Here is a 23,931-nt window from a genome sequence, read left to right as displayed (position 1 = left end):
CCTAATTGAGCAGTTGTGGTGAGTTCAGCTTCCTCTGCTCGACTCTGAACTCTTCAGACATCGACAAGCTGACTGTGTGTGTCTTCGTTTTTGACTGACTCAGTCAAAAGTCAAGTATTCAACTGTAATATTTCTTTTCTTTCAGTTTGTATATTTATAGGTCACTCCAGCTGTTGAATTTATACTGGGAATCTTCATGAGAAGCTGAAAGAAAGGGAAAAAGAAAGTGGCTTTCTGCTTTCAAAAATGAGGAAAATAAACCAGAAAAATGGCAAAAGTGCTGTTTTAGCAGTGCACAATCACTTCCACAGAGACTTTTTTAGATGTGACTGTTCCAAGACCCTCTCAAGGACATCGCAAACTTGTCCCTGACTATATACAGCACATGTTAAAACACAAATTTAGAAGAAATAAAAACCAAAGGTGTGTCAAGCACAGTAATGTGTTTGTTGCAACGTTTGATTTCCACAAACATCAGTGACATTTGCATGCAGTTTTTTCATTCACTTCTTCACTAGTTGAGGTGTTTAAAAAATTGTCTCTTCACAAAGTTAAATGTTTTTAGTGGTAATGACAGCATTGGCTATGCATGTAGTATTAGGAACTGATTTGAATTTTTTCCCTTCTGAAATGTTATTGTCTCCTTTCACCTGTTTTAATTCTTTAGACTAATACAGATTGGTCAGAGTTCCTTCTCACTACATTAATATCCGACCAATGCCAAAATATCCTTCCAGGACGGCATTCTTAATGGAGCCACCCACACTGAGATGGCTTTTACTTCCATAACCAGAGTTGGCTCTGTGCTTGGAAAGGCATATGTTGGCAGTGTTCACACTGTGCATCTTGGTTTTATTGCTAAATACAATAGCAGGGAGTGCTCGTGCTCATAAAGGAAGATGGTGGACAGGATCTTGGGTTTCATAGCCAAATAAACTTGAGATAAATGCTGGCTCTCTGGAAAGGCCAGGATTTGGAGTGGTAGATGAGAACTTTGGTACGTCTGTTACTTGATCAGCATTTTGAGCTGCCATTGAACCTTTCCTTGTCTGTAAAATACATGGGCAAATATGATTTGTGATGGGTTAGTGTGAGATTGAAGGCTGTCATATGTTAAGTACTCAAAACATAATTGGTGTTTAATAAATGGCTATTAGTTTTTAAAGTCTACTACCACAAACCATTCAAGCATGACTAGAATGATATTGCCTTGCTTGACTCTGGCTCTCCAGTCCTCCACAGATCATGTTCATGTTCTCAGAACCATTACTGCCCTATGATCTTATCAATCATATATTTCTTTCCCTTCTGTAGACCTGGCTTGAGAAATGAAAATACCTCCACATATGGTTATGATCAATGACTATTTCCAGATTATGGCTCATAGAGAAGGTTGGATGCTTATCTAGTATTTTTCTTCTCAGTCAGTTTTAATGGCAGACCTATGCTGTAGAAAGATTCAAAGTAAAATCCCTTTTATTGTTTGTTCATTCTAATTTTCAGAATGCTACCACAACTATAAATAAAGTACTTTAAAATAAGAGAAGGAAACTATAGCCCAAACTTACATAATTAAATAGACAGAAGCTGTTTCTATGACATTCTCTGTGATGGGGCAGGAGGATCATTCGTATCCAGGAGTTTAAAACCAGGAGCATAGTGAGACCCCATCTGAAAACACAAGATAAAACAACAACAAATATCTCAGGGAGCCTAAAGAAGCTATAATACAACTGAACTATAACTGTCTTACATCCTTCTTCTGTTGAAGCAAGCATGTGTAAACATCACTTACAAACTGTAAGATTAAGTTCCAGGATTGCCGGGTTCGGTTCGGTTTGGTTCGGTTTGGTTTGATTTGGTTCTATATTGACAGGGTCTTGCTCTGTATTCCAGGCTGACCTTCATCCAGACTTGGGCCACCATTGCCATGCTGTTGTAGCTTTTGTCTGCACATCACACACCATTTATCACTATTTCTTTTATATGGTTATAGTTTTCTAATATATTCTGTAATTAATATTTCTGTAACTTTAAATAATGTATAGGTATCAGTTCCAGTGATCTACTTGGCAAACTCATAGTCTTCAAGTTATAATTACATTTCAGGGTAGTAATTTAGGCCATCAGCAGATTTTTGATCCTTCAGATACACGAAAATGAGGTTTAAGAAGTAAATGAAGGGCTGGAGAGACAGCTCTGACTGGTAAAGGCAGATGATGCCCTGACTTCAGTTTCCTGGACCCACAGTGGAAGGAGAAAATCTGACTTTTACACTAACACTGTGGCATATGTGTGCCCACACGTCACATCATATCACACACAAATACATGGCAGCTGGGTGTGGTGGCACACATCTTTAATCCCAGTGCTCCAGAGGCAGAGGCAGGCAGATCTCTGAGTTCAGGGCCAGCCTTGTCTTCAGGGTGAGTTCCAGGACAGCTAAGGCTGCACAGAGAAAGAAGACTGTGAAAACACTGAGAGCTCACACCTGTTCAGTAACAATTCCTTCTTCCCCATTGGAACCCATTGCATAAGTGATCATGTCAAGCCCAGATTGCCATATGGCAAGAGTTTTGGGAAGACTTTGAATATTTAACAACAAAAACAAAACCCAGAAGTGTCATACAAAAGCTGTACCAATTTGGTACTCTTATTTCTCCTGTACCTGACGTTACTGAAGAAGGGCGATTGCAGAAAAGTAAAGATTGGCACGGAAGATCTAGACGTGCATCTGTTACTCTCACCAGTCATACTTTTTGCTGTATAAATCCAAGCAAGTGGCCTAGGGGTATACCTCAGGGTAAGGCACTTGCCTAGTGTGTGTGGGATCATAGGTCAATGCACCGCAGCCTCCCACTTCATGCCCTCCCATCTGAGCATGCTCTCTGTGCCTAGTACATTGTCATTTTATGTTGCTGGACTCACATGTAACAGTTCAGTCTCAAACCATAAAGGAAGAAAAGGAATGGTGTTGGTATAAATTTAAAATTCTAAGCATGGTGAAATGTTCAGCAAGTGGGTAGTGGAGATGGCTGAATAGTTTCGTGTAATTGAATACTAAGTATGGTTTTTTCAGACATGATGATGAACACTGTAATGCTAGCACACAAGAGGCTGAGCCAGAGGGTGGAGACACACACACACGCGCGCGCGCACACACACACACACACACACACACACACACACACACACGTCTACAAGTGTATGCAAATGGGCATGGAGGCCAAATGTCAATGTCTGGTATCTTCCTCTCTATCTCAGTTTCTGAGACGGAACCAGGAGCTCACTGGTTTGCCTGGTCAGTGAACTCTCCCACCACTGCTCTGTTGTTGTTTGCTCCCTTGCTTCCTCTTAATGTAGGTGCTGGAGACTTAAATTCAGGTTTTAAGGTTACCATGGCAAGCACTTAATACCAACTGAGCCATTTCTCCAGCCCTACTTTCTTTTCTGTGAGATAATGTCTCCCATATCCTAGGCTGGGTTTGAACTCACTGTGTAGCTGAAGATTATTATGTCAGATTTCTGAACCTCTTGCCTCTACTTTCTGAGTGCCGAGACAGGCATAAACTGGCATGTCCAATTCACATGATGCTGGGAGCTGAACTTAGAATCCAGGACTTCTTGCATGCTAGGTAAGCACTCTGCCAACTGAGATACATCCCCAGTCCTCCCATCATATCTTTCGTGAGCCACAACTGACTTGTATCAAAATACACTACTCATATAGAAGTCATATTTGTGCAAGTTTTGTCAGAATTCAAGGTAATAATTAATGACTTAATTATTAATTTTCAGGTAGAATATTTGGAGTTCCTACACACGTGTACACACACACACACACACACACACACATACACACAGTATACTAAGCACATACATACACACTGCCTAATCTAGCATCAAATTTGTATTGAGATCCAGTGAACCCTTAAACAACTGCTTACAGCCTTTAATGGAGTCTCTTTCTGCTTAACTCCATAAGATTCCAAAGGGACAAGGAGACTTTCTGGAGGATAAGTATACTGTATTATTTCTAAACCTTTTTTATCCTCTCTTTAACCTGATCAAATGTATGCAACATAATTTTTATCTGAATTTTGGTTTGTAACTTTGATTGAGTTCAAATGGGGTGAACTGTGAGCTATGGATATGGCTAGTAATAGAAGCCCTCCAATATACATTTGTGAACAGGTATATCTGTTTTAGAACACTTTACACATCACTGATCAAACCTACCAAAGCATCTAACACTTACACTGTAGCTGCTGAGGAGTGTAGTTCAGGAGTAGCAGGTGGCTTCTGATGGTGCTGCCCCCGACTGAATTACACCTCACGTGTGCAGCTCTAAAAGCAGGAAGGACAAGAGAATTTTTAAGTCTGTTTAACCTTGATTTACCCCATCTTCCAATGTTTTTTTGTTTTTCTTAGAAATTTTTTATTCCTGTTATTGTTTAGAAAAACTATATGACAATAATGTTTCTATATCATCTGTAACTATTGACTCTTTTGTTTTTTACTTTATTTTTGAAGACATGGCCTCACATTAACACAGGCTGACCTGGGAATCTGTGCACTAGAATAGATAGCCACAGAAATCTGTGGGCCAAATCTGGATGGCTGGTGTATTGTGTTTGTGTTTGCCAGTGACTTCTTCTGTGCGGTGACTGTCATCTCAGCATGGAAATGTGACCTGTGGTGCTGACATGTTTACTCTCCTTTGCTGGAATATCCCCTGAGGTCGCTGGAGTTCTGTTTTCAATATGTAAAGAAATGCAGTGTGTTTTGCCACCCGTAGTTAGTTCGGTTTTGGTTTTACACTTTAAATGTCTAAATTTCCATAAGAAAGATGAAGTGAATGTGATGTGACAGGAAGAAAACATCGTGGTCCAGATGTTTCTCTCAAATTGTCATTTATAGGTGAAATCGATATCTGAGCACTTCATCTCTAGCCATTTATCTTTGTAGATCAAAAAACTGCCTTCTGAAAATCTGACGATGACGATCAGCTCTTTTTAAAAGAAGCATCCAAAAGACAGCCTGCAAAAGTTGGTGGTTTTGTTGCTAATAAAATTGTGTTGGGTCTATGAGAGAAATGTTTTCTCCTGACCCTTAAATATTTTTAAAAGCATGTGCCAAGAACTCACCATAGCAGCAGGCAACACACCCAAAACTCTGTGTGAGGTTTACAGAGCCACTGCCTCTGTGTCACTTTTTCCCTGAAAGCTGAGTTCATCTTCTTCTTGCCGGTTAGCATGTCTCTGTCTTCGCCTCGCCATCCTTTAGATGGCTTCACCAAAACTTCAGCCTCCAGAAATAAACATAGTTTTCCATTTGCCTTCCCCTGCTTAGCAGTTTCAGAAACAAACATTCTGCAAGGCTTCTGATCTCGTCCTATGAGGAAGACCCCTGACCCAGCATTAACACAAAATCAACAAGTCATCTGTAGTCGCTAATGTTTCCACACTCGGCATTTTCATTTTCATAAGTCATGCAAACTGCAAATAGGACTGTGGGAAGGGAGGAGTTTTCAAGCCTGAGTCTTCTGCGTTGAGACTTGCCCACTGGCTGCCTCAAGTATACTCTTCCACTGAATGTTGGCAGTCGCAGAGAGAACTTCACTGTGTGACATTCTGGACAAACAGCGGATTATTAACAAGTGTCTGTTTCTATGACTGCTGTTTCCTAAGTGTATTAGTAGGTGTGCGATTTCATTGGATATTCCTTTTTTTTTTTTCAATTGTCTTTGTACCTATGGTTGAAAACGGTAGTTGGTCTTTGACCTTTGAGGAGGTAAGTTGGTTCTCTTCGATCTATGTATGTCTGTATTTGTGTCTGTCTCTGAAAAAAATATGGTATCATCCTCCTAATAGTTACTAACCAAACTTCCCCAGCTATGCAAGTCCTGTGCAAGAAGGAGGGAGAGGCTGAGGAAAGTTGTATGTTTTTGTTCAAATAGTATCAGCTGTGAGAGATGGCGTGGGTTCCAGAAGTGTGATGTAACCTGTGCCTCCATCATCCTTTCTGAAGGTTAAGGGGAGACATCTGCCTGATTTGTTTCCAGGCTCTGAGATGTTGGCACATCTGCCTTCACTAACTTCCACTGTGTGGGTGTCTCCACTGGCTAAAGTCATCCAGCTGACTTCATAGTCCCTCCCTTAGGCAGAAGCGTGGTTTGAAATGAAGCAAGCCTAACAAACCCAACTTTGTCCCCCGGTGTTATGCAAAGGAAAACTTTTTTTTCAAAGTGGTCAGTTCTGAAAATAGTTTGGGCTCCTCGGGGAAGACTGGAAAGGACACCTAGGCATGATACTGTGTTTTAATCTGTGGGCACGGTCATCCCAGGAGATGTCAGCCTCAGCAGCAGAGCCTTGTAGTTGTGCTCTGGCATGGCGTGAGGAGACCTCAGCATCCAGGGTTGCCCGCTGGAGGATGATACTGCATTTTTGACCCCACAGCTTGCTTCCCCCCCATCCCTGTCTGTGAGTGCAGAGCAGGCATCTGACACTTCCCACTGCTTGCTTTGCAGACACCAAACTGGAGCTGCTTGCTAAAGCAAAAGCTAATAGGCATGCCTCGTAGGCCAGTCTGCTCATTAGGGACTCTCAGATACTTAATCCTTCACAAAGTCCTCCTGCTTCTCACCCCTTTATCTGTGTGTCTGTGACAAGGGTTCAAGTTTCACCGGTCGTGAGAAGTCTCCTGTCAGAATTTCAGCTGTGCTCACTCACAGTTTGCTTCTGTAACACATAATCCATCCGACCTGTGCTTCTAACCCGGGGTGAAGTTGCTCGCTGGTACTCCTTTAAATACTTGAATGAGTGACTTTCCCACGGACATCATATGACCACCTGCGAGTTAACTCAGCTTTACACACAGTAGCAGGAAGCTGAAAAACTGGTAGCATTTGAATATGGTGTAAGTAATAATTGAGGAGGCATTTTGTAGCTTCACGTTCTGTGAGCACAGACTCAATAGAAGCAGACGCCAGGAACCGGTGGCAAAGGAGCCTTATCTTGGCCTCTCAGGGATTGATCAAGAAATGAGAAAAATCTCTTCCCCACCCCAGCAGTCTGCCTTGCAAAATATGCGATGTTGAAATCATGCTGGCTTACTGTTGTTTCCTGGCAAGAAGGTCATTGATTGAAGAGGTTTCTGAAACGTGGTTTTTTTAAATCTAAGTTTTCTGCAAGCACAGGAGCCATTTCTATGGAGAAGTAATAGATGTCTCCCAAATACAAACTCTGCAGCCCCTGGTAGAAGTCGGGTTTCATCATCGAAGGTTCAGCCTCCGAAGGCCTTGTTTCTGTATATTACCCATGTGCTTCAGTAGAGGTTAGAGCTGTGGGAACATAGACTTTTAACAAATATAAGTTGCTCTAGCAATCCAGGGAGCACTGTCTTTTTAGGAATGTCTCAAGTGTAATGCTGTCTTCTGGTCACTATAAAAGGTCCAGTGTGGTCTGTATAGAAAATGACGTCATTTAGCAGTAGACTGAAATCAATCTTTCTTTCCATCTTACTTTCTTACTTATTTAGTTTCTTTCCTTCTTAACTTTCCTTCCTTCTTTCCTTCTTCACATTTTAGTATTTTATCCCTTCTAGTGGAATTAAAATTCTGAATTGAAGGGGTTTAACAAAAAGTTTTAAAAATCCTATTGTAACTGTATTATATTGATTGTGGAAAACCTGAGAACATTTTAAGAAGAGAAAGATAATATCAAATCTAACCCGCTGTCTATAGCTAATACCTCTTGTTCATATTGTTATAAAATGGGATTTTATATATGGAATTCTATCATGAATTTTCTTAAAAGTATTTGGGTAATTTGGAATTTTCTCTTTTGTTTATTAGTAGATCTGTTTTGCAAGAAGTTTTTTATATCCCTCAACTGTCTCACTCCATTTTTCCCATAAGAAAAGACATAGTCAGAGTGCAGGGCTCCCCTCTAACTTCTGTGCTGACCTTCACTGTTTATGGGTCCTTGGGCTCCATGGAGCCTCGAGCCTGGCTCTTAGGTCTGTTTAGAGACTTTCTTCAAAATGGAGATGACAGTGGGCTATTAGCAATTTCTGTCTCTGTCTGTGAAACTCATACCAGGCTGTTCTGCAGCAGGTAAAATCAGTCCCCACCGCCTGTATTCACTGACCTCCATCTTCCAGAACATGTATTTGTCTTGTGTGGTTTGCTAGTGCTTTGCCTGTGTTTACCACTTTTTTAGAAAACACTGTCACAAAATAGAGCTTGTTACAATGAAGCTTCTCCTGTCAGCCCCCTTTTGAGTCTCCTGCAATCAACAGTAGCAATAGAAAACACTAAACCACTGCTCCGAAAGCAGGCACACACTGGGTTCACACAGGCGAGTAAAGAGGTCCCTGCTGATTCATGAGAATCAGCCCTTGGTTCATTCATCATAACTTTTAATCTTGAGAGTTCAGAGTATGGGGCCAGGGAACAGTATTGTATTTTACCCAAAATCTTTTCATCTGAAGTTTGAATAAAACACAATAAACATTTAGAAAATACATTTCAGGGCCCATTGCTCTTGGTCACACAAAAACATATTTACAGAAGTAAATATATCTTAAAGAAAGACTGAAACGATCAGCTGTTAGCAGAATCACAAACTCACATGTCTTCTTTCTTTTTTCTTTTTGAAACCTATATAATTTGACTTTGTGTTTAGTTTTTAAACAGTTTTAATTAATTTGGTCCTTCATCTTGGAGAAACAACTTGAAAAAAATTACCAGCATCATCCCTGCTGTGTCTCTAGATCATTCTCTAGAGGTCAAACTGCATGTTTCAAAGAAGAATTGTTTGTGTCTGTGTTCTAGGTCTATGTGAAAACCTCCCGTAACTGGGAGCACATCTGGAAATTCTGCTCTCTGTGGCGCGTCTAACCTAACGACGTTCTGTCTGGAGGGTCTAGGGGATGTTTGTTAAGCTTCACTGGTAAAGAATTGCATCTGCACCGCTGGCTAAACTCACTGTTGTTTCCCAGACAGCAGCTGCTTCCCGTGCCACTGCGCCCGCCCTTCTACACCTTTGAGAGTTCACTTGTTGCTGTCGCTTGTGTCTCCCCTGCCACTTCTGCCCCTACCTTCCCTTCGGGCACTGATGCAGACTTCTGCCTCTTGCTCTTTTTCTTCAGAGGGAGAACCGAAGATTACAGGAGGCCAGCATGAGGTTGGAACAAGAAAATGATGACCTTGCCCATGAACTAGTGACAAGCAAAATTGCTCTTCGGAATGACTTGGATCAGGTAAGTTTTTCCGTCCCTGTACAGAAATGGTACCACAACAGCTTCTTCCGGGGTGGGGGCGGTGGTGCTAGCTCTGTTCTTTTGTCTTGGTTTATTGGTTTTGGTTTTGGTTTAGTTTAGTGTTTTGAGCAGGTCTCACTATGTAGTTCTGGCTGTCCTGGAACTCACTATGTAGACCAGGCTGGCCCAGAAGTCCCAGAGATCTACCTACCTCTTCCTCCCACATGCTGGAGTTGAAGGCATACCCTGCCTTCCGTGTGCTTTCTCTGTTTCTCTGAATGAGCTGCTGGAGAGGTGGCTGGGTGGGTGGCAGGTGGGAGGGGACAGCTTGTGCTAATTACACAGTGGAAAATGCAAGTCTTAAAAGAAAGGTTTGGATTGGTTCCAAACAACGTGTGTGACATACTTTTAAAAATCCGTTGTCGGTACTTTTCCTACACCAAGAGCTGCCAGCATAATTACCTAAAAAGATTAGTCAGCAAGAGCATACTAATGCCACTTTGACACTCAGAGGCACCTTCCTGTTACAGTCATAGTCCTCATCTGTGACACGAGAGCTGTGTATAAAGACAATCATGGATGAAGGGTAGGGCCGGGTATGTGGGTAGGTACCCATCTTTAATCCTAGCAATCAGGAGACTGGGGCAGGAAGATTGGGAGCTGAGCCCCAAGGTGACCCTGAGCTACCTAAGAGCCTGTCTCATTAAACAAAACAAGGAAGAAAACAGAAGGCACTGTTGAACAGTGAGAAAGCCAGACTGCCCTGGTTAAGTCTTACCAGCACACCCTGGGCAGCCCTTCATCAGTCAATAGCTATAAACACTGTCTCCCTCCTAGGGATGACACAGGAATTCAGAAACCCTTCAGTTCTGTGCTGGCTAGTTTTGTGTCAACGTGACACAAGCCAGAGTCATTTAGGAAGAGGGGACCTCAGTTAAGAAAATGCCCACCACAGATTGACTGGAGCCAAGCCTATTTCACATTTTCTTGGTGGAATGTGGGGTGGGGTGGGGTGGGTACAGCTCACTGGGCAGGTGTTCTGGAGTTGTATAAGAAAGCAGGTTTAGCAAGTCAGTAGCTCTTCCCTAATAGCTCCTGACCTGACTTTCCTCAGTGATGGACGGCTTCCTGAAAGTGTAAGCTGAAGTAAACCTTTCCTCCCTAAGCTTCATTTGGTCACTGTGTTCTATGACAGCTCCAATAGCCTAAGACAAGTAGTGTGTATTCATTACCTGGTAGCTGTCTCCAGGAAACCCTCTGCTTGTTTGGCTTTCCTTGTTCCTCACAGTCTCTGGACTTTCTGTTTTCTTTTGCAAGCATTTTCAGAGATGAGTGCTAAGCTCATGTGGAAGTGGTCATGTACAGTTTTAAATTTCCACTGCTGTCTGCTTCCTAAAGTGAAAATACTCATAATAGATAAGCCAAGGTCAGAAAAACCTGAGATGAGTCTCAGAGAGTAAATCATTGTTGCTTGTGTGCTGACTGGATTCTTATAGGTTAAATGCAAATTCATTAGTACTGTCATCTGCTTAAAATTGAAGGAGGACCTAAAATGGTCTCTGCTCCAACCTTCCCATTTCCCAATTTAAGCAGCTAATTATGGGACTTCATTTCTTTTTAATGTATTTGTAAGATTGTGCCTGGTATTTGAGGAGGCCAAAGGAGGGAGTTGGATCCCCTAAATCTGTAGTTAGGGACCTTGGTGAGCTGCCATGTGGGTGCTGGGAACTGAACGTGGATCCTTGCAAAAGCAGTATGTCCTCCAAATACATATCTCTCCAGCCCCAACTCAAAAGTTTTTAAATGGAGATAAGACGTAAATACTGTGGAAAATAATAATAATAGGGCAGGATAAAGCTGTGGGGACCAGCATTAAATCTGATTTTTTTTCTGCCCAGGGCTGGAGAGTGAGCTCCAGAACTCAGGTGTGCTAGGCAATTACTTTACCACAGAACCACATTCCCAACCCCTAAACTGACTTTGAAAATGAAAACAAACAAACAAACAAACAAAAACAGGCTGCTTGAGCACAGGGAATAGAAGGTAGAAAAAGAAGCCCATTTAGTCCCTTTTAACTATAAATTCTATTCATCATGGTCCAGTAGAAGTTGATAGAAGTCATAAAAGAAGCATGTGGCAAAGAGCGGGCACTGACGAAGGTCCCCCCTTCAGTCAGGGCTAGTTCAGCCTGGGCTACATGGAAAGTCGAGTCCTTACTTGCTTTCCAGGTGTGTGGACCCCTAATTCTACCATTTTGATCATTTATTCCCTATTAATCATCTTAAGATGATTAAGTAAGCGGGAAAAAAAAGTTGAAGGTTTGTGCTCACAGGAGATTGAGATGAGCTAAGAAGAAACTAAACATTATATGGTCATTTGTATTAAGCCTAGAGAATGTTTAAACAAATACATTTTTAGTGATTACTCTGTGTGCTAAGTAAGCAGTTGCATAAAGACTTAGAAGTGTTATCTTCTTTAATCGTATTGATAATCCCATGAAGCAGATACTTCATAATGTATCAGTAGTAGGGACATTCATTTCAAACCTCTGAGATTTTGCCATGCCTGATCACTCAGTGTAAAAGCAAAAGCTTTCCTACCGTGCCCACCAGTCAAGTAGCAAAGTAACCAGACATCCGTGGGACTCTCCCTGCTTCTAAAGCAAAGATTACCAGTTTAGTAGTAACAAAAGATGCACAAGTCAGCTGTGCTCTAATGAAACAAATGGCCAGTGAGTCCTTTCCTCTGTCCCTCAGTCTGCTGGAGCCTCTTTCTTGAGCTCCATTTGGCATCTTTTCTTTCTCTGCCTGGCCATGAACCTCTGTATTTTGCCTCCTATGTCTGTGTGCTCTTACAGTGACTGTCATTGCTTTCTCGTGGGGATAGAGAACAGTCCTGAACCTAGTCCTAGGTACATGAACTAAACCTTCCAGGCACCAGGCGCCACCGATGCCTGAAGAAAGGGCCCCAGTTCCGTCCCTTCAGTCTGACTCTGAGGCTACTGACTCAGGTTATTCACCAGCCTCACTGATTTGCACAGCTGTCCTTTTGCTGGATCTGTTCCAGCTTTTTGCGAGTGTCTTTTTCCCGATTCTCCACTCTTTTTATTGGTGTTTCATTTTCTTTTTTAATGAATTTTGGTACAAAGTTCACTATTTTTCCCTCAGAAACAGACATTTTTTAAAAATTTTATTCTTATTTTATTTCTTGAGATAAGGTTCTCCATGGAGCCCTGGCTGTCACTTTGTAGATCAAGCTGACCTCACACTCAGAGATCTGCCTGCCTCTGCCTCCCAGGTGCTGGACTTAACTGGGTGTGCCGCCATGCCGGGCTTTGCTGAGGTTTTAACTGCACACTCTTTCACCCTGGGCCTCAGGCCTTTTTAGAGTGTTCTCACTCACTGGACCACTGCGGTGGTCTTTGTGTCTGGAAACCCCATACATACCTTTAATCTTGTACAGATGTTATTTCTGCTCGTCACAATTTCAACTTTTGAGGCAAGGATTTTTTTAGAGCCCTCATTTCAGAAGTGAGACAACTGCTGTACTATAATATGGGAAGTTATTCTTTAAAAGCAGAGATTTTATTTAAAAATGAACATGAAAGTTTGTTTACTACAGTGCTACCTATAAGAAATAAAATGTAGACATGATGTGATACCTAGAATTATAGGAGAGTAATAGTTGTTGCAGGATATTTGATCACATTGTGAACCCCAAGATTGTGTACTGGGAAAACCTTGTTCTGTTGAAGCCCGGCCCTAGCACACACCTTTTACCCAAGAGCTTTCTGTTCATTGTAAACAGGTTGTTGAGGTGTGGCTCAGCCCTAGCACACACCTTTAGCCCAAGAGCTTACTGTTAACAAAAGCTAAATAAAGTCAACTATAGGTCAGGACGCAGAGCGAGCAACCATTTGAGAGAGAGTGACCGTAAGGAAACCCAGAAGAGAGAAAGAAGGGTCTCTGAGTCAAGGGTATTTAGGACAAAAGGGAGAAGGAGGAAGGCCTTTCCCTTCTGGGACATTTATGGAATAGGAAGGTCAGCTGGGTGCTTTCTCTGCCTCTCTGAGCTAGCAGTTTTCACCCCAGCATCTGGCTCCTGAGCCATCATTAGTAAAATCGAATGGCTGTGATTTTTGTTTTTAAAACAACAGTTAATACTTATGTAAAATATGTTTTTGGAATAATATTGTAGATAAGGAGGCTAGAAAACAATATGCATTCTATATAAGAACACATGACTTTATAAACAAACGAATATTACTTCAAAAGTCATCTTACCTACAAGAGAATCCCTTTTGTGGATTAGTCTGAAATGATTGCTATTATGGGTTTTCCGGAAAGAAACTGATTATTGCATACCTCTGTACTTCATGTGGATACTGTATCCTTTCCTTCAGAAAGGAGTGTAGGGGCAGGGAGATGGCTCAGTATTTATAGTGTTTGCCCAATTGGTGAGCTCTGAGGAAGAGACAAGGCATTAATTAACCTTTTGTCCTCAATACATCATACGCATGCACACATGTGCGCACATGCACACACAGCCCTTTATTTATTTACTTCCTGTTTGTTATCTCTATGCCTCCCTCTGCCTTTTAGAAATGATATCCTAGGACCTTTATTTTGTAGCTAATTATATAGAAGAAGGAATAAAAACTGTTATTTCATGCATACCTCCTAACTTCTGATTTCTCAGTTTGTGCCCCAACAGGAGGTTTTTCCTTGTCACGCAGCCTCTGGCTTGCTGGTCTTCAGGGAAGTGCATCAGCCCAGGAGTTAACAGACTGGCTGGGCTTGCTCCTCCTGTTTGCCCAGGACCTTTGCTTTCAGTATATCAGAATCTAGTCCTTTAATCCAAACAGCAAACGTTAACAAACACCATGGTGGCGTATGTGAGGCTGTGTGTGAAGTAAGTAAGTGCTGAGGAGGTAGTTTTCAGAATAAGTAATTCCCCGTCCTTGCTGGAGTGCAGCATCCTGAATGCCCTAGGCCGCAAAGGCACTTCAACATGACTCACCCTTAGACTCCTTATAGAGAGGATCTTAGCAATCAGACTGATCAAAGAAGCATCTTCCTCTCAGTGTGTCTGGGCCCTCCCCACTGTTCCCTGACCTCAAGGAACAAGAAAGAAAAGATAAAATCAGTATTTTCTCATGGAGGATATGTTTGAGTTCCTTCTGACTACAGGCCAGAAGCTACAGATCCAGAGAGGCACATTGCTTTGTTTTGTTCTAAATCAAACAACTGGCTGAATGGGTTCCATCAGAAATCATTTGTGTAGATCCTCATCCCTGTTCACTCAAACGTTTGACCTGGCTGTGATTAAGCAGGTATTGTAGTCCCCTTTTCTGTCTTGTATTTATGTCACAGAAGCCAACCGTGACCTGAACTTCAAATAGCAATGAGCATTATGACTGAGGACTTGACGATGTTCTGTTCAGACCATCAGATTATAATGACTTTTTTTTTCTTTTTTTTGGAGCTGGGGACTGAACCCAGGGCCTTGCACTTGCTAGGCAAGTGCTCTACCACTGAGCTAAATCCCCAACCCCTATAATGACGATTTTATGATTTTGGTTCAAAGGTAGAATTTGAGTAAATCTGTTTATATTATGCTTGTTGAGCATTTTAGGCAATGCTATACAAAAATCCATAAACCTCTCTTATTTGTTTGTTTGTTTGTTTGTTTGTTTTTGGTTTTTCCAGACAAGGTTTCTCTGTGTAGCTCTGGCTTTGCTGGAACTCACTCTGTCCACCAGACTGGCCTCGAGCTCTGCCTGCCTCCACACTACACCTCAGCCCCCAGTACTGGATTTAAAGGCATGCAACATTACCACCCAGCTGCAGAACCCATTTTTATAGGAGTCAGGTCATTGGAGACCTGGTCCTACTTTGTTGGGCAGGAGAGTAGCTTCTACTTCACTGTTGAACATAGAGGAGACACTTGGAATAGTCTCCTGGAAGACTGTGGAACTCTTTGCATGCAGAGCTCACAAGCTCTGTGTATGTTGACACTTTATCAGCCTCACAATGACTATTCAGTAGAAAACATGTACATAAAAATGATAGGGTCTTCAGCATGAATATTTTGTGAAGAAGGGCTTCTGTTGGTTATAGTTTCCAAAACCAGAAAATGGCTGGATGCGCTACAAGATTCCTTCAAGGAGCTTCCCACTAAAGACTGCATAGCAATAGCATTGTATTCATAGGATAGTATTCAAGGTGACTAAAAGCTAAGTTATCTCTCTTGAAGATATCAGATCTTTAGAACATTTTTTTTCATCTACTGTTCATATTGGGATTGTTCCCTTTAAATTGTAAAGTTTGCTGCATTGTGGCAAGAAGCTGTCGTTATCATTTTTTTTTTGTCAGAAGTCAATATTCTCAGGTAGGGCTGGACCCAGTGGGAGGCAAATTTGGTTTAAGAACTTGAGCATAGTTGGTTCTTCTGATACACCGTGTTGTGAACACGCATCAAGGTCTCTTGCTTGGTGAGTCACCTCAGTCATCTGGATAGCAGCTCTTGGGATTCGTGGTGAGCTCCCGAGTTCTCTGAGATCCTCACAGTTCATGACAACTTACTGGACTAACAGTTTTTGCAAATTGGATTTTTGGGTCCACCTCTAATTTTAGCATGCCCATTTGCTCTTCTGACCTTTCCCCTAATGTTTAAAATCTTCTTTGTATTAATTCATTGGTTATGTTGTTTATGAGAGTGTGCATGTTTCACAGCATACATGTAGAGGTGAGTTCTCTCCATTTGCCAGAATGGAACTTGAGTTGTCAGGCTTGGTGGCCAGTGTCTTTAGCTAATAAGCCAGTCATTGCTGCCCTCCCACCTAAAACTGAATGCATCAGAATAAAATTTAAAGTCTCTATTCTCCTGCTTCCACCTGCTCGGTGCTGCGATTGCTGGCATGCTCCCCCAAATCCCATTTATGTGGTGATAGATTGAACTGAGGGCCTTGTAGACACATGTATGGTTTAGTGAGACCCATCACTACTCCCAATCCTGCTGCCGTGAGTCTTTAAGATGCCTAAGGAACCTTTTCACTTTAAATACCTAATAGTCCTGAAGGCTCTAGAGACAGTTCTTGTCACTAAAACATGGAGCGGCAGGAACTGGAAGGCAGTGAGAATAAGACACTGGGTTGCATTTCTCTGCAGTTACCAGCAGACTGTGCTGGCCGTGCCATCTAGACATGTGGAAAAGATGCCACAAACAGAAGCCACCCAGATAACATGCATGATTACCTGGATAATGCTTGGCTACTTTTAACTATGGATGGTTTCCTCTGCCTCAGGGTCTTCTCTGCTAAACCCATCCTGTGTCCCTCTGCCACCTCCTGGCAAGCAGTCTGCTTGCCCAGTGCCTTCATCCACTAACCACTTAGAAAATTACCCCTCTCCCCAGGGTGGCTGTGGTGCCAGGGACAAGTTAAAAGCAAATGTGATTTCTCGTGGTGTTTAAAGTGTGGTGGTAAGACATGTAAGTCCCACATACAACGTACCACAAGGCAGGAGTGTAGTGGGAGGGACAAACAGCAGAGGTAGTTTAGATGGGAATGAGTGAGGCTGGCTTGTTCTCTGGGGTGAGAATGCTTGGCTGGAACCAGAGTTAAGCTAGGACCTCAGAGTACAAATAGACAAGGCTAGCTACACTAAGTATATACAGGGGAATTTTAGTTAATTTTGGTTCTATATCCAAGTTAACAAGAAGGTACTCTCTTTGAGCTGTTCTTCCTGTATCTTCTAGAAGCACAGTATTGGCTGCTTAGATTTCTGGTACAAGCTTCAGCTTCTCATAGCCTCTCGCATGGATTCTTTGTCTTAGTTTCTTCTCACTCTGCCCACAGAACTATGTGAGTGTTCTTGTGGGCCAGTGTACCCCAGCTGCCTTTCAAGTTTCCCTGCCTAATATTGTCCATGGGGGTCAATCTGTGTACTTGTCTTCTCTGGGTCCTTCCCATGTGCTTCTAACTAAGGCTTCTGTTAGAGGATGACTCTCCCCTACTTGACAGGTCCATCTATGCAGAGTATGTGCTCTTGGCACATGTGAAATATGTGCTAGAAGTGTTTAGAAAGAACACATACTTCAATATCATTCCAATCCAAATCCAAATCATGCTTGTTGTATTGGGCATTTAAGCCCAGATCTCTCCAAACCTCAGTGTTATTAGCTATAAATTATTGTTCTGTAAAGATTAGGACTAATGTGAACCAAATGGCTGCATAAAATTGGCTGGAGAAAAAAGCCACCTTGAAGGTCAGCTGAAGGAGAATAGATGACCTGAAATAATCATTTTTAAGACTGGAAACAAAAACAAACTGAGCATGTGGATTCCATCCCCTTCTTTACGGCTGTCTTGTTTCTTAACTGCAGGCGGAGGACAAGGCTGATGTGCTGAGTAAGGAGCTCCTCTTTACCAAGCAGAGGTTGGTGGAGACCGAGGAGGAGAAGAGGAAGCAAGAGGAGGAGACTGCCCAGGTAAAGGCTCAGGCAGGCTTTCCTGTGTTGATACACTGACAGGAAGGTGGTTGATATTGTGAATGAATGAATGGATGGATGAATGAATGAATGAATGAATAAATGAACTAATTAATTAATGAGAGAATTACCTCCACCCCCAAACCAAGGGGAATGTTAAGCGGTAATTCTGGCTTTTGAACGTCTTTTAGGAGATTGCTCCACTGAGATGTCTAGCAGGAAGGTTGAGCCTTGTCTAGGTTTAGTGACTTTAAATTATGATCCAAGAGCCCTGATGAATCTGGAAACTTTCTGCCATGTCTGCAAGATCATGATGTCACCTGAAGTGGCTATGCATGCTGTGGAACTGGAGACCTACAGTGGTTTCTTCCTGACACTGACAGAGGCTGTGGCCTTCATCTGTAGCTTCAGTTTCCTGAGTCACACTGCAGTTCTGGAGATGACATTTCCTGCTTAGGACACACTGACTTCCAGAGGGAGAAGTCCTCTGAAATCATGAGCGAGTTTCCTTCTAAGGAAAATTCAGTAATGCTAAATATAAACTGAATTTATTCTCAAGGATTTCAAAGGCCTTCATCCAAACAGCCAGAGAAAAGTGTCAGTGAAGTTACACATGTCATTAGCACCTTCCAAAGTCTATGAAGAAAAATTCTGTGATTCTTTTTCCATTGAAATGTGTTAAAAAGATTATTTTCATGTCTGTATCTCAAATTATGAATAGGAAGTATTCATCTTTTTTGTTTCTTTTAAAAGGTTGTTTTATCTTTATGTAGTGTGTCTTTGTGGGTATGTCATGTATGGTTGTGTACCCACAGAGGCCAGAGGACAGTGTTGGATCCCCTAGAGCTGGAGTCACAGGCAGTTGTGAGTCTCCTGACCTGAGTGCTAGGAACTAAACTCAGGTTCTCTCCAAGAACATTATGCTTTTACCTGCTGAGCCATCTCTCCAGCCCTAGTAACTCATCTTCTTACTCTGTGTATATAGTGAAGATTCACCAGAGCTGGGCTGTTTGCCTTCATTCCTGTGTGGCCAACAACTTAGCAGAGCCCCAGTACCTGCACCTTTCATGATCTAACCTTCTTCTAACCTAGAATTCTACAGCTGCTGGCAAAACTGTAATGCGGCTGCACATACAGTGCTTGTAGTTTAGCATGTCACTGACTGAAACTCATACCCTGAGCTGTGTCACTTTTTTCCTTTGGTCTGGCCCCTTGAACCTCCAGTCCTGCTCAAGACCTCTTACCTTCCATTCCTTCCTGGCCCTAAAGCCCTTACCCCTGCAATAGCAGCAGCCATGGGGGCTGTAGACAGGAAAACCAAAGTATAGCATTAAGAGTAGCACACTTAAAACACAGTATCGCCCTGGCACTTTGTTGTAGACTTACAATAAGGCCAGCTTCTGAACTGACACTCAGCAATACACTTATCAAGTACCTGGAAAGCAGAAGCCCTTTATCATAGGCCCTTGTGTGCCTTCCACTCTTTAGAATAGAAAGCCATCTTCATCTCTGTAAGTGGTAGGCTCTAAACTCTGATGACCAAGAAGACTTGAATGTAGATATTTATGGAAATTGATTAACATGTTGATGGAAGGCCCAGAGGCACGGCTCAGCAGCTAAGAGCACTTGCTGCTCTTACAGAGGACCAGCGTTCCCAGCATCCAAGGCTGACTCACACCCAGCTGTAACTCTGGATCTGGGGAAGCCAGCATCCTCTTCTGACTTTTGCTGGCACACATGCATATGTACTCACACACACATACTGAAAATCTAAAAAAATCATAAAAAATACCAAGTTTGACTGTGCTGAATTTTTTTAGCTAAAAGAAGTCTTCAGGAAACAGCTAGAAAAGGCAGAGTATGAAATAAAGAAGACGACAGCTATCATTGCTGAGTATAAACAGGTAATGTGCCACTGCGGGCTTTTCATTTTTTTTTCTACAAAAGCAATTACTTTTACTTACAATATTTTGTTTGTTGTTTCCAGAGAAGGTTTATGGAGATCAGTGTGTTACTTACTCTCTACTCTGAAGTAGGCAGTAGTCGTTGGATTTGCTGGCTGATGACTCGAGGCACTTAGTTGACCAGCACAAACTGTTGGGGTTTTTAATGTTGTGTAGCTCCTGTGAAATAGAAAACAGTCCCATGAGATTCTTCTCTAGTAGGTCACACTACTTAACATTTGCTTCTTTGCAAAGCTTAGGAACTATATTAAATGGGCAGTGGCTAGGGGAGTGTTTTGATTAGCTCTCATGGTCACCCAAGGCTGGTTATATAGACTTGCCCACTGCAAATCAGTACTGGCCAAAAAGTGTCTGTGGACTTTAGAATGCTTCTTTACTAGAGAGCTGTCTGTCCCTGAAGGTGTTCCTAGCTCCATCAGCAGGGTGGTCCTGGAGAGCTTTCACTGCAGGTTCTGCTGTATCTTCATGTGCTTGTTGGTAGCTAGATATGGCAAGGACCCCTCGTCCTAAGAAGGATTCGAGTGGAATGCTTATGTTCTAGGCTTTTAGGATTTACTGTGCCATTTACTGCTTTCTGATCAGAGGATTTCCTATCTCATATGTGCATTTTTATACAGTGTTTTTATGCATATAAATGAAATGTTTTGTAAAAAATTAGTTGCACGCAGAAAAATATAAAACAAACTTTATATTAACTAAAGATAAGAATTATAGTGTATATACATCATTATATAAACAAATGGTATATAAATAAATATTTAAAGGGGGTAAATTATGTAATTTCTATTATTTTTTTAGGAAGATCTTAGTCCATTCATACATTAGAAACATCTTTTTATAAAGCTATCTCAGGGCTGAGGTTGTAGATCCATGGTAATAAATGCATAAATGTGACATATATAAAAATATACACATTTACATAAACATGCATGTGTACATACATACACATATGTACATACAAACATACACATATATGTACATACATACATGTGTGTGTGTAAATATCCCTCCTGTTCATGTCAAAATAAGGTTTCAGAGCTGTCATCCACTTTTTTGTGATAGCAGAGTGTTTATTTGATGCTTTCTGGTGGTGAAGCTTTTTTGATACTCCACGGGAATCATAGAATGAATTAGTTTACTTTTTCTCCTCCAGAAAGTATTTTTTGTTGTGTTTTTTAAAAATATTCTTTTAAGGTGCCTGAAACCCTTAATTCTTCTGCCTCAGCTCTCTAGTGCTATTATTACAAATGTTTGCTTTCACTCTGCCCTCAAGCTTCTCTTAGAATGGCAGCGTAACATAGACATAAGGAACTTTTGCAGAATACTTGATTACACTGTGAACCCTAAGATTGTGTTACTTATTGAAAAAAATTTTTTTAGTTGTGGTATGGCTCAGCCCTTAGCACACACCTTTAATCCCTAACAGTGAAAGTAAAGTTAGTTTGTAGAAGGAAGCACCCATGTTTGAAAATGATCTCTAATTGAGTGGCAGACAAAGTGACAAATCCAAGGAAAATTTGACAGCATAGGATATGCCCAACTCTCAGAAGAGAAAGGAAAGAGAAGTTATGGAAGACAGCAGTGCAGAGAGAGAAAGGACAATAGGAGACAGTTTTACAGGGAGTGTTTCACAGAGACAGACTGAAGACACGTAGATGAAGACAGGAGGAGCTAAAAGATAGAACAGATTACTAAAGTTGGTTTGAGTCAAGCAGAGCAGTTCATTCAAGAGAGGCAGAGGGGAAGAGGGCAGGTTGAGTCAGTCAGCTTGGAGAGGAGTTTGAGCCAGAGCAGCTGAGCTGAACCAGCCAGCCAGAGTTCAGAGAGATCTAGTAAAGAGTGGCCTTATTTAGCAGTAACTCTCAGAGGCTGAAAACATTGTAACATGGAGCCTAGACGCTTCCAGGGTAGGCCCTAATTAGAAGACTGAAGCGGTACGCCTCTGAGATGATTATTTCAGGAGAATAAAATATACCCACTGTACAGAGGGAGTGAGGAAGAATGTCTTCCTGTCAGTGTATATGCTCCCCGAGCAAGTGCAGGAAACCCTCTGAACATGTTATGGTTTGACCTGCACTTCAAAGGCTGGGAGAGACTTGGAGTGTGGCTCTGGAGGAATGCTGAATGGAAAATGGTGAGAAGAGAGAGGAACAGAGGTAAATTAGTGAACAGAAAAGCATTTCATTTGGCAAGAGATTCAACTATAGATGTGAAATAAAAATCCACAGCTAGGCTGGGTCAGGCTGAAGAATTGGGGTTTGTATTTTGTTTCAAACAGGATTTTCTGAGCAAAAGTAGCTACTGGTGGATGTGCTATTGGCAGTGTTTAGATGTGGTGAGAAATACAGAGCCAGTGGGAGAGGTCCAGAGACAGAACACAGCTCAGACTAAAAATGAGAAGTAGATTCCAAAGCCAAAATAGTAATAGTTACACAGAAGAAACTCAGGGTTTGTTTTGGGTTAGTTGGTTGGTTTTGCTAGAAAGGGCAAAGCTAATTCTGAGATGTTTGTGGAGTGATTAGATGGAAATCAGCACAAGGAACATGAAGTTTGCGAGTCCTGTAATCTGTCATTACATGCAAATACATTTTAATTGACACATTTTGCTACAGGTGGCCAGTGTATTCCAGGTGCACAGTGTATTCCTAGGCTTTAAACATGGGCTATGCACTCAGGTCCTTGGAGCTTGCTCAACTGTCTCTATGATGCCCTGACCGTTTATCCAGACACTTTTAAATTTATTGGAGGGGCTAGAGATGACTCATCAGTTAGAAATACTTGTTGCTCTTACAAAAGACCTGGGTTCATTTGCCAGTGCCCACATGTGGCTCACAGCCCTCTGTAACTCCAGTTCTGTAGGATCCAGTGCCTTCTTGTGAGTTCTGTGGACACCAGGCACACACACATGCACTCAGACAAATGTATACATACATAAATAAATCTAGGTGGGTTATACATGTTACGAGTCCAGAGTATACATTGAAATTTAACATCTCTTCCTTTTCATTCATGTTTCTATTTTGTTTCATATGGTTTAAGATTTATTTTCATTCATTTTTGTAAAAGAAAAGATTCTTATTTCAGACAATAGATTTGGACACTCTACTTTTTAAAAACATTTTCACCCTGGAAAGTATTTCCTTTACTTGTTCTCAGTACTTACCAACACCTTATTTCAGAATCAATCATTAAATAGATTTTTATTAGATATGTGCTTTCTACTGGCCAAGTCCTATTCAGTTCTAGACCCTGCACACCTATTGTGTTCATTTAATTACTGTAGCATAGCACTGTTTAGTCATGAAGTGAACTGAAACATTTTATTCACTAGGATAGGTAAGGAAACTTTTATGATGGAAAAGAGATATCTATAGCCCAGTGGGAATTGTTGCTAGTCAGAATTCTTGTCACTGAATTCCTCGTATAATACCCTGTATGAAGTAGATTCTCAATAGAGATGTGATCGGCAGCTCCACAGGAGGCTCTGGATTCCTTATTGCCAGCCAGTGAAAGCTTGTGACAGCAAGAACCCATTTCTGTGCTGCCTGTCTCTCCTGATCAAGTCATGCTTCACACATGGGCCTCACAGGGCCTCTGCTCACTTCAAAAGCGACTGTTTGCAGTGCTGCTCATTTGCAAAGCATCTCCTGGGATCAGAGGGCTTTGCGAATGGATAAACTGTTAAGTCACCATTTATTCTGTTTCTGGTAAAGAAACTCTCTTCTCTGTCTTTAGATATGTTCTCAGTTAAGTACCAGGCTGGAGAAACAGCAAGCAGCCAGCAAGGAGGAGCTAGAAGCAGTAAAGGTAAGACATGGGCTACCTCTGTGATGTAATTTCTTCCAAAGCCATCCTCAGAGACCCCTCTCCACATTCTGTATAATACACTCAGACACTAGGGAGAGTGTATTGGTCCTCTTTCCTATCCCAGGTATGTCTTTCCTGATATTAATGTTCCTATAACATGAGACTTCAGAGGCAAGGTAGTAGGAAAGAAGGGACTATATGAGTCATGAGTTATGTGTCTCCTTGGGTGGTGGGAACCCATCTGACTGTTGTCCAAATTGACTGGCTTCCATTTGGCTTCTGCAGAATTATTCTGACAGTCTCTTGAATGGCAAGTACTACTGGAAAAACACTTGATTCAGCAAAAAATATTTTTATTTTAATAATAAAATATAACATAGTAAAATATAATAAGAGAAAACAAAAA

At 41.7% G+C, this 23,931-nt stretch overlaps 1 protein-coding gene across 19 annotated transcripts in view; it reads left to right on the top strand.

Annotated features, from left to right (window-relative positions):
• Positions 1-23,931, top strand: part of Rabgap1l (RAB GTPase activating protein 1-like) — a 595,699-nt gene that overhangs the window by 559,603 nt on the left and 12,165 nt on the right. For 13 of the 19 annotated variants that reach the window (XM_006250105.5, NM_001401442.1, XM_006250106.5 and 10 more), the window contains 4 exon segments: positions 9,154-9,264; positions 17,650-17,754; positions 19,575-19,658; positions 23,454-23,525. In XM_006250105.5, coding sequence (XP_006250167.1) covers positions 9,154-9,264; positions 17,650-17,754; positions 19,575-19,658; positions 23,454-23,525 — 372 coding nt within the window. 19 annotated transcript variants of the gene reach the window in all.

Source organism: Rattus norvegicus, chromosome 13 (assembly GCF_036323735.1).
Source record: "Rattus norvegicus strain BN/NHsdMcwi chromosome 13, GRCr8, whole genome shotgun sequence".
Taxonomy (NCBI): domain Eukaryota; kingdom Metazoa; phylum Chordata; class Mammalia; order Rodentia; family Muridae; genus Rattus; species Rattus norvegicus.
This window is presented reverse-complemented; position numbering and strand designations above follow the sequence as displayed.